The 15,253-nt window shown below is 41.8% G+C and overlaps 1 protein-coding gene across 1 annotated transcript; it reads right to left on the reverse strand.

The window, feature by feature from the left end:
- Positions 1-2,724: 2,724 nt before the first annotated feature.
- Positions 2,725-5,573, reverse strand: LOC131219310 (UDP-glycosyltransferase 83A1-like). The gene is made up of 2 exons (XM_058214372.1): positions 4,979-5,573; positions 2,725-3,857 (listed from the first exon to the last, which is right to left on the reverse strand). The coding sequence occupies exons 1-2, from the start codon at positions 5,457-5,459 to the stop codon at positions 2,968-2,970; spliced, it is 1,371 nt and encodes a 456-aa protein (XP_058070355.1). The 5' UTR covers positions 5,460-5,573; the 3' UTR covers positions 2,725-2,967.
- Between the last annotated feature and the right edge of the window lie 9,680 nt (positions 5,574-15,253).

A 15,253-nucleotide genomic window follows, 5' to 3' on the forward strand; every position in this document is an offset into this window, starting at 1 on the left:
ACTTAGCCATGAGTGATATGGCCCTCGTGATTCTCATGGACGGTCCAGATCAGTCATCTGGACCATGATGGTGGCCCACAGAGATCGTCCGCAGGCTCTGTTCTTGCGTAAACAGAAAAGAAAGAAAAAACGGATTTCTTCCACTGTGCTGCTGGTGGGGGCCATGATTAAATTCAGATAGGAAATCCACACCATCCACTGAAATCCTGACGAAAATCCAGTCAAGAATGAGTAGTTTTGGTAGGTTCTTGTGCGGCCTACTGTACTAAGTCAATTCGCCGTTCATCTTACTTCTTTTGACGATCCACGTGCATACACGTGTATGGGTCCAAAATTCCACCTAGGTGAGGGTATTCCCTACCCCAGAGACACTATGGATGGCTTTGATCAGTCAAAGGAGCAAGGGGTGGGCCCCACTGAGTGAAACCGGTGGACCCACGTCCGCCACTGTGAGAAATCATATTTGAGAGGAAGAGTCGGTCAACGCTTGCTGACCGACTTTCGGATGTTTGGTGCACGCCCGGTGCACCTGCATACCTTGCACATGCACTACATGTATGGGTCCCATAGAGATGTTTGTGAGAAATCTACTTTGTCCATCCACCATATAATTTAAAGGGTTGAGACCAAAATTGAAGCATATCCAGATAGCAGGTGGGCCCAGAATCAACTATTTATGGGCTGATCTGACAGTTGTGACACTTCCAGAGGCATTCAATGGCTGAAATTTTACGTGTATGGTTAATTTATGACCCTCAAGCCATGTATGAATTTTCGAGCCAAACAGATGATGAAAACCCAGTGATCTTGCATTTTGGCTGACTTTCAGGCCGCTTGAGCTTCAGTTTCTCAATTTTCTCAAACCTCTGGCGTGTAATTCTGTTGATCTTGGTCCCCTGGAGTCCGTCCCTTGTCCTTGGTGTCATCAGCGCGTTAAATCTATGCTTTATCATCCTTTTTTCAGTCTAAGCTCGTAAGTACACTCTGCATCACAAACACGATTAAATCAGCCATTAAACAGTATTATGCTTGTAAATCCAGGTAATAACTGGGGTCTAATATACAATATTTGACCCTTAACACTAACCAAACTGAAAAATGTGAAAGCGCAGCTGAAAATCTGGAACAAGGAGTAGTTTGGTGATATCTTTGAGAAACTTAAGATGGCAGAATCTGAGGTAACAGAGACCAACAGGCAGCTCCATCATTCGGACTTACACCAAGCTGACTACACTTCCCTATATAACAGATTTTAGGTAGATTCGAATCAGCTCAATCAGTGGGAAATCAAACAGGAAATCTTCTGGTAACAGAAATCCAGGTCAAGCTGGCTGCAAGAGGGGGACCGTAACACTAAGTTCTTTCATGCAACTTCCACTAAGCGGCATAGGCAAGCCAGAATTTCCAACGTTCACCTTCAGTTTGGTGCGGTTGTGACAGATAACGATGATATAAAAAGGGAAGCCAACACCTATTTGAGGGGCTTTTTAAGGGCAGAACCAATCCGATAAATTCATAATTACTGGATTTGGAGCCAAAGCTTGTGACTCAGGATATGAACCATTTCCTTATTTCTCCGCCTTCAATGTAAGATATTAAAGAGGCCATCCAAGCCATCCCATCTGACAGTGCGCCAAGCCCCCGATGGATTCTCCGGAGTTTTTTACTCTACTTGTTGGGATATCATTGGCTGGGACATTCACAAGGCCATAACATATTTCTTCCAGGGTGGTAAGATTCCCCGTGCGGTTAATTCCTCTCTTGTTTGTTTGATTCCCAAGAGGGAGGTGCCCAGAAATTGGTCTGATTTTAGACCATAAGTTTATATAACTGCCTCTACAAAATCTTCTCAAAGATTATTGCAGTTCGCCTCAGTTGTTTCCTCCCCACCCTCATATCTCCTGAGCAGGGTGCTTTCATCAAAGGCAGAGCTATCTCAGAAAATATTGTGCTTTCATAGGAATTGTTCAGGGAGGTGAATCGAAAGACCAGAGGAGGTAATGTGGTGCTATGTTGCAAGATTTGTTTTCGATTTCATTTGGGATTTCTTCTTAGCTTATAAATATGGATGCAAACGGGATTGGGAGAGTATTCTACGGTTTCTAAATCGTCTAAGGGCTTCAAAGGGTGTAGTAAGGGTGAGATTCGAGGTTATTTGAATCGGGTAAGATCTCTCTTTGTAATTTTTTCTTTCATAGTGATATTCGTCGCTTTGTGCCGCAGTTTTTTTTTCCCGCAAAGGGTTTTCCATGTTAAAATTTGGAGTGTTTGCGTTGTGCTTATTTGGTGCGATTGGATTACTTTACTTGATTCATCTCGGTGTGATTCCACAGTCCCCCAACATATTATCAACCTAAGAACTAATAGGAAGAATGCGTGGTCCCCGAATTTCCTTGTGGGAGTGGCGTTTTCCCTATCCGTAGTGTGTGAAGGAGAAGAGGAAGATCCGATGGCATCATTCTCCATCTCGGGTGAGCTTCCAGTACCAGTATTAATGGCAAACACAAGTTAGTGCTCATGTATTCCTGGTTGGTGCACGTAGATCCTAGCTAGAGATGTATTTTCACAGTATGACCTAATAATGCACTCTTTGGGGCAAAATAGCATGTTCAAGAAATACGGATCAAGATCTAGTCAAGTGGCCTACGTGCGCATGAGAAAGATGGATTGTTCTTGAAATATTACAAATGGTCCGTGTTCACCATCCACATTGAGTCCAGCAGATTGAAAGTCTTTAAATATGCCATGGATTAAAAAAACATAATAATAATAATAAAGAAGGCTCAAACATCAGGTGAACCACACATGTGCGTTCAATATAGACTGTTGGTCATCTTTTTTCATTCTTCCCATACATTTGTAGCCCCAGCGACGAGTTAATCAGCTTGATTTTACTTATTGCTTGTTCACGGTGGCACCCACCTAATGAATGGCCCATCTCTGTTATATTTGCGAGATTCATGCTAATCACTTCTCTAACTTGATTGCTTCAATGAAATCGTTGAAATTCTTAAACGAAGATCCCCCTTCGGCAACATTCTTTCGGGCAGTCTGCTTGAGCTCTAAAGATCTCGCTCTTATACCCTCATCACCAAGCAATTCATCCAGCTTTCCCTTAATCTCTTCTCTTGGTATGATCCCACTGGAATCGTGTTTCAGGTGCAACCCAACCTTCCAAACATCAGAAATGTATATTTGGTTTTGGAACTGGTCACAAAAGTAAGGCCAGCATAAGAAAGGAACTCCATTACTTATCCCCTCCATGGTCGAGTTCCACCCGCAATGAGTCAAGAAGCAGGAAATCGAAGGGTGGGCCAGCACCTTTTGTTGAGGTGACCATCCAACAATTCGCCCACGACCCGCGACTCTAGCTTCAAAGCCATCTGGGTAGGCATCCAATGGTCCGTCGGTGAGGTCTGGCCGCACTACCCATAGGAATGAACGATTGGAAAGTTCGAGTCCAAGTGCCAGTTCGTGGAATTGACGTCGGTTGAAGATAGTAAAGCTGCCAAAGGCAATGTAGACTACTGAGCGGGAAGGCTGTTCGTCAAGCCAGCTTAGGCAAGTGGGGTCTTCAGGCCAGAAGTTCCCTTCGAGCCGCCCAAGCCGTCTTCCTGCTAGAAGAGGGCCGATGAGCCTAATGTTTGGAACCAACTCACAGGCGGATGGCTCAATCTCGTAGAATGAGTTGCAAAGAAGCCAGTCGGCCAATTTGGCAGCTTGGGTGCATTCGTGTAAGTATCGGAAGAGGGACCGTTGCGCGTCACGGTCACCGACGAAGAGCCACACTAGCTGAGTGGTGTTGAACTCTGGCATGGTTGGGGAGAGCTTGATCATTTGCTGTGTTGTTGGAAATCCTGCGAAATATTCAATCACGGTTAGGATCTATTACATATATAGAGATTTTTAATTTCCAGGGTATTTGTACAAGTGAGGCCCTCCATCATGGCTACCATGTCAGGCATAGTTCCCATAGTTGGATGTCAAGCATGCAAGGAATCTGGACCATTCATCACGTGGTATAAAATATAAGCATAGCATATTAGAGAAATCAGGGCAGTAAACTCATCAACAGCAGCACACATAGATTTAAGTGAGCCACGTATGTACACTGAATTTAGTTATTGAAACCAAACAAACAAACACACACACACACACACAAAAACAAACAAACAAACAAACAAACAAACAAACAAACAAACGCTGAATTTGGATAATTGGACTTTTAATTGTTAACACGTAAAATATTAAAAACAATCAAAGTAATCAGAAAATTAGCCGTCCACATTACATGTATTATTTTGATGGGCATAGCAGTCACTAGCCACTTGATTTTTAAAGAAAAAACCATTTACACATTCTCTAGGAGTGATGTCAGGTTATTTTTTTGAAAAAGATAATTCATATATAAACAGTGCTCAACAGCCAGCATATACATTCTAGCCAGTCCTAGCAAAAATAAAGCTACGGCCCACCTATCATACCCGGAACAAATAACACCCCCAAACACTAAATGAGGCCCTAGCCTCACTGATGCTCCACCTGATATAGGAACAATTTCTTATTCTTTTTTATTTTTATTTTTATTTTTTTAATTCAAAAGGAATTGTAACCTCCACCATAGCTAAAACCCACCAACAAACAAAAAATTAACAAAACACTATCCTTGAGATCTCGTTAGTCAAATTGAGTTGACTAAGTCGAGCTGAGTTAAGTTTAGAATTATATTTCCACCTACTTGGGCTTTAATATATTGCTACTCATCAGACGGTTTTGGACCACTGAGGGCTGATGCATATGTATCATTCATGGACAAATCCAGTCTACACCGTGCGGCCCATAATTTAAACCTTGTTATTAATTGCATGAATAGAAAACCAGTAAGATAATTTTTATTTTCAGCACTCGAGCAAACTTGAAAATCTTAAAGAAAGTGAATTTCGAAATGACTTGCCTAGTTCCTATACTATGGTCTTACCGTCCGTGTCGATGATTCTGTCCTCGATCAGCTTCGGAATGTGAAACAGTAAGGCACAAAAGCTCACTGGCACAGTCCAAACCGCAGCTGCTCGGATCCCCATCTTCACAGCAACTTCCACTGCCCATCCTATGATCCCGTCTGCAATGATGCATGAGATCTTATCATGATCAGACTCATTGATCTTACGAATCAGCGCTTCTAAACCAAGGGGCATGACACGTGACATAATCTCACATTGTTTGCCCAAGTCATTCCGGTCTTCACCTGGTGCCATCCCATCTGGAATTGAAACCAAACGGATCTGCTCCTGCACTACTCCCTTCTTTGGCAGCGCGGCTACTACCCGGGCGTGATTGAACTCAGTATTCACGAACGTGATCCTGAACCCATGATCCATCAAGCAATGAGAGAGCTCCATGAAGGGTATGACATGACCTTGCGCCGGGCATGGCACGACTAGAGCGTGCGGGTTTTCCATGACCAACACCCTTTGCAATTAGCTAGAACCTCTCATGCTCCTCATCCTACTTGTATGAGGGGATTTGGTTTCGGTGGCTGATATCTAATGTGAAGAGTTTGTACCTACAAGTCATAGCCGCCAGAGACTAGACAACTCACCATGTATGACCGGATCCAATGCTTTCTATCTCCTCTCACTTTCATCAACGCATTGTCAAGTCCTTGCCGTTCAAGTTACTGCGTGACAATCACTCTTCCAATTAATCGAGGCTCTGACATATTGCTAAAGTTTCAACGGTTGCTATGGACGCGGATTGCGTCCTACACCGCCCGTCCCTAGCCCGGAATGGGCAGTTCTGTGGGAGGGCCCACTGTGATGTATCGGTTTATCCACGCCGTCCATCCCTCCTCTCAGATCATTTTATGTTTTGTGAAAAAAAATAAAGCAGATTCAACGCTAAGGTGGACCACACTAAATAATAAGCTTAGTCGCATTAAATACAAGAGTCATATGTGGTGTGGTCCATTTGAGCGTTAGATCTGCTTTATTTTTGTGCACTTACCATAAATATAATCCGAGAAGAGGGATGTACGGCGTGGATAAACCGATACATTACAGTGGGCCTGCCTGCCTAGCTGCCCATTCGTGGAAAGAGAAGGGTGGGGTAGGACGCAATCCGCGTCCGGTTTCTATGGACCGGAGTAATCTTGAAAATGAATTCAGTTGGTTCAATGTCACGAGCGTGTTCCCTCACAACGCTACTGAAGTGACACTTTCCAGATGGGAGCGGATTGGATGGTGAACGCTTCAGTAGCCAAAACGCTACTGAAGTGACGTAGTGAAATTCAGTTGGTTGGATGTCATGAGCGTGTTCCCTCACAATTAATGCTCTTTTCTCTGGGGTTCCGTTAGAAGGCCCTCTCTGCACGCACTTAACCAAAGGGGTAAACGTTATTTTCAACTCATTTCTTTTCTTCTCTTCCCTGATAAAACAACATCATCACTTTCCATGAGTGCCATCATGATGTATATGCATTGTATCCACACCATCCATCCATTTCGTGATATCATTTTAAGGCATAATGCAAAGAGTGAGAAAGATCTAAATTTCAAGTGCACCCCATCATAGAAAACAATAGAAATTGAATGCCTACCATTAAAACCTCTTTGGGCCACAAAAGCTTCTGCTCAAGCTAATGTTTATGTTTTACCTTACTCCACGTCTTTTCTAGCTTATAAAAAGGTTAGATCTCAAATAAACATCATGGTCGGCTCCAGGAAGATTTCAACGGTAGCAGTCACCTCCTACCATTTTCTGTGGTGGGGTCCACTTGAACTTTGGATCTACCTAATTCTTTTGCTCACTTCCTAAAATGATCTCTCCAAATAGATGAATGGTGTGGATACAACACATACATCATGGTGGGCCCAAAGAACATAGTGACGTAACATCGGCAGCAAGAATAGTTACCGTCTGGTTTTGTAGCCACCCGGCGCCCCAACTCTATTTAATTTAAAGAATTAAAAGTCCCATCCTCTGCAAATTATACAAATGTGGTCACATGAGTATTAAAAGTAATAACATGTCTAGGTGGTACACACCATAATGTTTTTGATAAATCTATCCTGGCCATCAATTTTTCTAGATTATGTTACAATATAGGCCTAGCAATGATATTGATCCAAACTTCTAGTGGGCCACACGAAAGGAAAATGTGAGGATTAAGCTTCTACCATTGAAATATTCAAGTGGCCACAAAAGCTTTGGATTATGTTAATGATTTTTTTAATTTCAGTTCACCCGAGTAGGAATGACCTCATGAACCATATGGATGACATATACATCATGGTAGACCCAGGAAATTTTCAACCATAGAATTCCCCCACCTACTGTTTCCAAGCCGTACGGCCCACATGAGTTTTAGATCTGCCTCATTTTTTAGCCTACATCATCAGATGATATAAAAAAATTGATGGACAGAGTAGATTTCTCACAAATATCATTGTGTGCCCCACCTATTTTGCTGTGGAAGGAAGTTCACGCGGATGGCCTTGGCCGCAGTTGGAAACGAATTCGAAAAGGAAGCTGGTTGGCTTCTGAACCAGACGGATGTTACGTCACCAAGTTCTTTGGGCCCACCATGATGTATGTGTTGTATCCACACCATCCATCCATTTGGAGAGATCATTTTAGGGAGTAAATAAAAGAATTAGGCAGATCCAAAGTTTAAGTGGACCCCACCATAGAAAACAGTGAGAGGTAACGGCCACCATTGAAACCTTCCTAGAGCCGACCATGATGTTTATTTGAGAGAAAAAGACGTGGAATAAGGTAAAGCATAAATATTCACTTGATCGAAAGCTTCTGTGACCCACAGAGGTTTTAATGGTAGGCGTTCAATCTCCATTGTTTTCTACAGTGGGGTGCACTTGAAATTTGGATCTTTCTCACTCTTTGGAATATGCCTAAAATGATATCAAGAAATGTACGGACGGTGTGGATACATGGTGACGTCACTTCAGCAGGGCGCACAAATACAAAAAAGACTTGAAAATAAAGTTTACCATTACGTGGTCGAGTGCGTGCACGAGCAAACGGAGAGAGACGTCTAAAAGGAAAGGAGCATTATTTATAAGGGAACATGCTATTAATATTCAACCAATTGGATTTCACCACGTCACTTCAGTAGCGTTTTGGCTACTGAAGTGTTCAGTATCCAATCCGCTCCCACTGAAGTGTTTAGTATCCAATCCGTTCCCCATTGGGGAGCCGATTGGATACTGAACGCTTCAGAAGCCAAAATGCTACTGAAGTGACGCGGTGAAATTCAATTGATTGAATGCCATGGGCGTGTTCCCTCGCAATTAATGCTCTTTTCTTTGGAGTTCCGTTACACGGCTCTCTCCGTTTGCCGGTGCACGCACTCGACCAAATAAGGGTTAAACGTTATTTTCAACTCATTTCTTCTCTTCGCTCCCCTGATGAAATGACATCACGACTTTCCGTGGGTGTCACCATGATGTATGTATTATATCCACACCATCCATCTATTTCGTGATATCATTTTAAGGCATAATGCAAAGAGTGAGAAAGATCCAAATTTCAAGTGCACCCCACCATAGAAAACAATAGAAATTGAATGCCTACCATTAAAACCTCTTTGGGCCACAAAAGCTTCTGCTCAAGCTAATGTTTATGCTTTACCTTACTCCACGTCTTTTCTAGCTTATAAAAAGGTTGGATCTCAAATAAACATCATGGTTGGCCCCCAGGAAGGTTTCAACGGTAGCAGTCACCTCCTACTATTTTCTGTGGTGGGGTCCACTTGCACTTTGGATCTGCCTAATTCTTTTGCTCACTTCCTGAACTGATCTCTCCAAGTAGATGAATGGTGTGGATACAACACATATATCATGGTGGGCCCAAAGAACATAGTGACGTAACATCGGCAGCAAGAATAGTTACCGTCTGGTTTTGTAGCCAACCGGCGCCCCAACTCTATTTAATTTAATGAATTAAAAGTCCCATCCTCTGCAAATTATACAAATGTGGTCACATGAGTATTAAAAGTAATAACATGTCTAGGTGGTACACACCATAATGTTTTTGATAAATCTATCCTGGCCATCAATTTTTCTAGATTATGTTACAATATAGGCCTAGCAATGATATTGATCCAAACTTCTAGTGGGCCACACGAAAGGAAAATGTGAGGATTAAGCTTCTACCATTGAAATATTCAAGTGGCCACAAAAGCTTTGGATTATGTTAATGATTTTTTTAATTTCAGTTCACCCGAGTAGGAATGACCTCATGAACCATATGGATGACATATACATCATGGTAGACCCAGGAAATTTTCAACCATAGAATTCCCCCACCTACTGTTTCCAAGCCGTACGGCCCACATGAGTTTTAGATCTGCCTCATTTTTTAGCCTACATCATCAGATGATATAAAAAAATTGATGGACAGAGTAGATTTCTCACAAATATCATTGTGTGCCCCACCTATTTTGCTGTGGAAGGAAGTTCACGCGGATGGCCTTGGCCGCAGTTGGAAACGAATTCGAAAAGGAAGCTGGTTGGCTTCTGAACCAGACGGATGTTACGTCACCAAGTTCTTTGGGCCCACCATGATGTATGTGTTGTATCCACACCATCCATCCATTTGGAGAGATCATTTTAGGGAGTAAATAAAAGAATTAGGCAGATCCAAAGTTTAAGTGGACCCCACCATAGAAAACAGTGAGAGGTAACGGCCACCATTGAAACCTTCCTAGAGCCGACCATGATGTTTATTTGAGAGAAAAAGACGTGGAATAAGGTAAAGCATAAATATTCACTTGATCGAAAGCTTCTGTGACCCACAGAGGTTTTAATGGTAGGCGTTCAATCTCCATTGTTTTCTACAGTGGGGTGCACTTGAAATTTGGATCTTTCTCACTCTTTGGAATATGCCTAAAATGATATCAAGAAATGTACGGACGGTGTGGATACATGGTGACGTCACTTCAGCAGGGCGCACAAATACAAAAAAGACTTGAAAATAAAGTTTACCATTACGTGGTCGAGTGCGTGCACGAGCAAACGGAGAGAGACGTCTAAAAGGAAAGGAGAATTAATTATAAGGGAACATGCTATTAATATTCAACCAATTGTATTTCACCACGTCACTTCAGTAGCGTTTTGGCTACTGAAGTGTTCAGTATCCAATCCGCTCCCACTGAAGTGTTTAGTATCCAATCCGTTCCCCATTGGGGAGCGGATTGGATACTGAACGCTTCAGTAGCCAAAACGCTACTGAAGTGACGCGGTGAAATTCAATTAGTTGAATGTCATGAGCGTGTTCCCTCACAATTAATGCTCTTTTCTTTGGAGTTCCGTTAGATGGCTCTCTCTGTTTGCCGGTGCACGCACTTGACCAAATGAGGGGTAAACGTTATTTTCAACTCATTTCTTTTCTTCTCTCCCCTAATGAAATGACATCACCACTTTCCATGGGTGCCACTATGATGTATATGTATTGTATCCACACCATCCATCCATTTTGTGATATCATTTTAAGGCATAATGCAAAGAGTGAGAAAGATCTAAATTTCAAGTGCACCCCACCATAGAAAACAATCGAAATTGAATGCCTACCATTAAAACCTCTTTGGGCCACAAAAGCTTCTGCTCAAGCTAATCTTTATGTTTTACCTTACTCCACGTCTTTTCTAGCTTATAAAAAGGTTAGATCTCAAATAAACTTCATGGTCGGCTTCAGGAAGATTTCAACGGTAGCAGTCACCTCCTACCATTTTCTGTGGTGGGGTCCACTTGAACTTTGGATCTACCTAATTCTTTTGCTCACTCCCTAAAATGATCTCTCCAAATAGATGGATGGTGTGGATACAACGCATACATCATGGTGGGCCCAAAGAACGCGGTGACGTGACATCGGCAGCAAGAATAGTTACCGCCTGGTTTTGTAGCCAACCGGCGCCCCAACTCTATTTAATTTAAAGAATTAAAAGTCCCATCCTCTGCAAATTACAAAAATGCCGTCACATGAGTATTAAAAGTAGTAACATGACTAGGTGGTACACACCATAATGTTTTTGATAAATCTATCCCGGCCATCAGTTTTTTTAGATTATGTTACAATATAGGCCTAGCAATGATATTGATCCAAACTTCTAGGGGGCCACACGAAAGGAAAAGGTGAGGATTAAGCTTCCACCATTGAAATATTCAAGTGGCCACAAAAGCTTTGGATTATGTTAATGATTTTTTTTAATTTCAGTTCATCCTAGTAGGAATGACCTCACGGATCATATGGACGACATATATACATCATGGTAGACCCAGGAAATTTTCAACCACAGAATTACCCCACTTACTGTTTCCAAGCCGTACGGCCCACATGAGTTTTAGATCTGCCTCATTTTTTTAGCCTACATTATCAGATGACATAAAAAAATGGTGGACAGAGTGGATTTCTCACAAATATCATTGTGTGCCCTAACTATTTTGCCGTGGAAGGAAGTTCACGCGAATGGCCTTGGCCGCAGTTGGAAACGGATTGGAAAAGGAAGCTGGTTGGCTTCTGAACCAGACGGATGTTACGTCACCAAGTTTTTTGGGCCCACCATGATATATGTGTTGTATCCACACCATCCATCCATTTGGAGAGATCATTTTAGGGAGTAAATAAAAGAATTAGGCAGATCCAAAGTTTAAGTGGACCCCACCATAGAAAACAGTGAGAGGTAACGGCCACCGTTGAAACCTTCCTGGAGCCGACCATGATGTTCGTCTGAGAGAAAAAGATGTGGAATAAGGTAAAGCATAAATATTAACTTGACCGAAAGCTTCTATGATCCACCAAGGTTTTAATGGTAGGTGTTCAATCTCCATTGTTTTCTACAGTGGGGTACACTTGAAATTTGCATCTTTCTCTCTCTGGAATATGCTTAAAATGATATCAAGAAATGTACGGACGGTATGGATATATGGTGACGTCACTCCAACAGGGAGCACAAATAAAAAAAAGACTTGAAAATAAAGTTTACCATTACGTAATTGAGTGCGTGCACGAGCAAACGGAGAGAGACGTCTAAAAGGAAAGGAGAATTAATTATAATGGACCGTTCTATTAATATTCAACCAATTGTATTTCACCACGTCACTTCAGTAGCGTTTTGGCTACCGAAGTGTTCAGTATCCAATCCGCTCCCTTTGCAGCCCATGTGCTTTGGGTGGGTGGATCCCAACCACCGTTTGCTCTCCACGTGTTTGAAATTAGTACGTTTTGAAAATGGGTCCATACAAACCCTGTTATTACTGATTTAAATATGTGGGCCCCAACAGGACATATGTGAGTTATCCACACCATCCATCTTTTTAAAAAATACATTTTGAAGGCATAAGCCCAAAAATTAGGAAAATCAAAACTCAATTGGACCACACCTTAGGAAACAATGATCATTAAGATGTCAATGGTTCAAAGTTGTTTTCTCCTCTGGGCCCACATTGATGTTTATTTGTCATCCAACCTGTTCTTAAGGTCACAAAGTCATGGATAAAGTGGAAACAAAAATATCAGCTTGATTTAAAACTTATAAGGTCCTCAAGAAGCTTTCAATGGTAGGAGTTTAATTCCCGTTGTTTCTTGTGGTGTGGTCCACTTAATCGTTGGATTTGCCTCATTTTTCAAATCATGCCCTAAAATGATTTGGCTAAAGAGATGGACACCGTGGATAAGACACAAACATCATGGTGGTCTCCAATACAAGGGTAATTCAAAATAAATGGGTAATAATTTACCTGTGTATTTCAGGTTGGATTTTTAAGGTGACGTTTGACCGCCACCTTTCATTTATACCACTCCTCAGGTGGCTTGAGGAGAAAAATATTAAATTATGGGGCCCACCATAATGTGTGTCTTATCCACACAATGCATCCCTTTAGCCAACTTATTTTATGGTATGCGCCAAAAAATGAGGCAGATCCAAAGATCAGTTAGAGTACAATACAGGAAACAATGGAAATTGAACTCCTACCATTGAAAGCTTCTTGAGGACTCCAAAAGTTTTGGTTCTACCTGATATTTTTGTTTTCCCTTTATCCATGACTGTGTGACCTTATGAACAGGTTGGATGACAAATAAACATCAATGTGGGCCTTAGGGAGAAAACAACGCTTTCAACCATTGACGTCTTAATTATCATTGTTCCCTAAGGTGTGGTCCACTTGAGCTTTTGATTTTCCTCATTTTTGGGTTCATGTCTTAAAATATATTTTTAAAAGGATGGATGATGTGGATAACTCACATATATCATGGTGGGGCCCACATATTTAAATCAGTAATAAAAAGTATTGTATGGACCGCCTTTCCAAATGTAATTCACTGCTAATTTCAAACAAGGTGGAGTAAGTAAAACGGATATGTTTCTCTGTATTTACTAGGGAAATTAAAAATCAAACAGCCCCTAAATTACCTCTGTAATTAGGAAATCAAATGGGCCCTAAAGGATGCATCCAAAAATGGGAAGAGATACTTACCATTCCCCGTGTCATTTTAGTTTCCGAGTACCTAAGTAATAGCAGGTGCTTTGGACATAGATTATCCACTGACAGGTTGAGCAGCGAGACTCGCTACTCAAATAACGTCAGCAAATTTTTTGGGTCCACCATGTGTATATGTCATATCCATCATCCATCTATTTGGAGAGATCATTTTAGAGTATGCGCTAAAGAATGAGTCGGATACAATGCGAGCAAACCCCACCACAATAAACAGTGGGGAGATTGACGCCCACCATTAAAAACTTTTAGGGCGTGTTTAGGCGGTGGGATTAAAAGGGATCAGGTGGGATGGGATTCAAAATAACACAATTATTACCCATGGTAGTGATCCTCCTATGTTGCCCTCGAATAAGATTAATGCCATGCTTTATTGGTAATACGGTGGTTCATTGAATGGATATATACCCACCATCATTTGACATTACTTAGAATAGCACACCTGTTGTATCTAAATTGTTTATCTGTTTTGTAAGCTTATTTTATGGCATGGGCCTAAAAATAAGGTAGATCCAAAACTTATGTGGCTCCAAAGAAGTTTTTAACGGTAATTGTTCAATCCCTGTTGCTTTCTATAGTGGGGCCACTTGAGCTTTAGATTTACCTGATTTTTTGGCTGATGCTCTAAAATAATCTCAAAAAATGGGTGGACAGTGTGGATATAGCCCACACATCATGGTGGGACCTACACAACTTGCTAACATTGAGTGAAATTGGCATGGACCCCAATGCAATTCCATCTAATCTAATTCCAATCTTTTCCACTCTTCCCAAACATAGAGTGGAATTGGCACGGGTCCAGATGAATCCCATCCCACCTATTCCCTTCTAAAATCTCACTCCCAAACACGCCCTTAGGGGCTTAGGAAGTTTTAGATCAAGCTGATATTTGTGTTATCTACTCATTGGGGGTGTTCGTGACCTAATCAACAGTTTGGATGACAAATAAACATTACAGTGAGCGTTAAATTTATTTTAATGATGGGCAATCAATCTTCATTTTTTTTCTTGTGGTGTGGTCCGTTCCTTGTAGGGGTGCACACAGTTCGGTTCGGTTTCAAAACTGGAACCGAATAGTTAAGAAGATAGATGAATTGGTCACTGCCAGCTGTTGATATGGACCATTCATGTGAAGGGGGCCACCTTTAGTTCTCATCCCTTTTGAAACCGGATCCGAACCGTGTGCACCCCTAGTTCCTTGGATATCCATCATTTATTGGATCATGCTCATCTCGAAAAATAGATGGACGGCCTGGATAGAGCACATATGTATCATGAGGGACTACAGAGCATGGTCAGTAGCCACTTCCCTACTGTCAGTACGCAATCCGCGTCCATTGGGTGGACCCAATCCTTTTTGGACATAGTGCACTGCATTTCCTCTTCAGCACAGATCAACGATTGGAGGCTCTCACATGCTATGAAAGCTTAAACGGTGGCAATGTATTCTGGGTAATTTTGAAAAGCGGATCACAAAGGGCGTGGCATTTCTACCAATTAATGACCACAGGATAGTCTACAGCCTATTTGGCTGCCACTTGATAATGATTTCTGTGCATTATTTCTAAAGCTTGTTGAGCCTGCTCGAAACTCCTGAGGCTGAATGAACTCGACTCGACCAGCCAAATTACATGAAACTTGTTGGCAAGCTCAAGTCTGTTGGCACTTGGTTTGGTTTTGGTCATATGTGGTCTGTACAGGCATGTCAAAATCAGTTGTGCAATTCGGTTCAAACCAGACAA

This window comes from Magnolia sinica, chromosome 11, assembly GCF_029962835.1.
Source record: "Magnolia sinica isolate HGM2019 chromosome 11, MsV1, whole genome shotgun sequence".
Classification (NCBI taxonomy): Eukaryota; Viridiplantae; Streptophyta; class Magnoliopsida; order Magnoliales; family Magnoliaceae; genus Magnolia; species Magnolia sinica.